Source organism: Eimeria mitis, genomic scaffold (assembly GCF_000499745.2).
Source record: "Eimeria mitis Houghton genomic scaffold, Emh_scaff185, whole genome shotgun sequence".
Lineage (NCBI taxonomy): Eukaryota > Apicomplexa > Conoidasida > Eucoccidiorida > Eimeriidae > Eimeria > Eimeria mitis.
Genome location: NW_013570171.1, coordinates 17,922 through 18,821, shown reverse-complemented (window position 1 = coordinate 18,821; position 900 = coordinate 17,922). Strand labels below are relative to the sequence as shown.

At 60.7% G+C, this 900-nt stretch overlaps 1 protein-coding gene across 1 annotated transcript; it reads left to right on the top strand.

The window, feature by feature from the left end:
* Positions 1-99: 99 nt before the first annotated feature.
* On the top strand, positions 100-738 carry EMH_0002390 (uncharacterized protein; the record flags this gene model as incomplete). The annotated part of the gene is made up of 1 exon (XM_013495975.1): positions 100-738. One exon carries the CDS (start codon positions 100-102, stop codon positions 736-738), a length of 639 nt encoding a protein of 212 aa, XP_013351429.1.
* Between the last annotated feature and the right edge of the window lie 162 nt (positions 739-900).

Genomic DNA, 900 nt, shown 5'->3' with positions numbered 1-900 from the left:
AGGTTCTCCTCTTGTTGCTGCTGTTGCTGCTGCAGCTGCTGTGTAGCTGCTGGGGTGCTGCAGCAGCAGCAGCAGCAGCAGCCGTACGGACAAGCACCGATGCCGTATGGAGTTCAGCAGCAGCAGCCTCCACCATACGTGCAGCATCAGCAGCAGCCGCAGCAGCAGCAGCAGCAACAGCCCTATGGACAGCCGCCTCCCTATGGGCAGCAGCCTCAGCAGCAGCAGCAGCAGCAGCAGCCAATGTATGGCCACCCTCAGCAGCAGCAGCAACAGCAGCAACACCTGCAGCAGCAGCAGCAACAGCCATACGGACAGCAGCAACCACCATACGGGCAGGCGCCGCAAGTGCCGCCGCCGCAGCAGCAGCAGCAGCCAGCCAATCCGTATATGCAGCAGCAGCAGCGACAGGTGCCCCCCCCGCAGCAGCAGCAGCAGCAGCAGCAGCAACTCTACGGGCCCCCGCCTGCAGCGTATCAACAAATGCCGCAGCAGCAGCAGCAGCAAGGAGAAGGAGAAGGCTACGGCCCTCTTCGTGGGGCAGCACACGGAACTGTACAAAGGGGTGAGCTACTGCTGCTGCTGCTGCTGCTGCTGAGGCTGCTGTTGCTGGTGGTGGTGTTGGCGCCGCTCCTGCTAGTCCTGCTGCGGTTTCCGTCGCTGGTTTCCCCTTTGCTGCTGCTGCAGCTGCTGCTGTGCTACGATACTATCTGCTTGTTTGTGTTGCTGTTGAGCTGACTGGGTATACTATTGCTGCTGCTGCTGCTGCTGCTGCATCCACAGCAGCAGTAATGCCCCCAGCGCATATTATATATATGCGCTGGCTGCAGCAGCAGCAGCAGCAGCAACTGCAGCAGCAGTTGCAGCAGTGTGTGTGTGTGTCTGCCTGTCCTCTACATT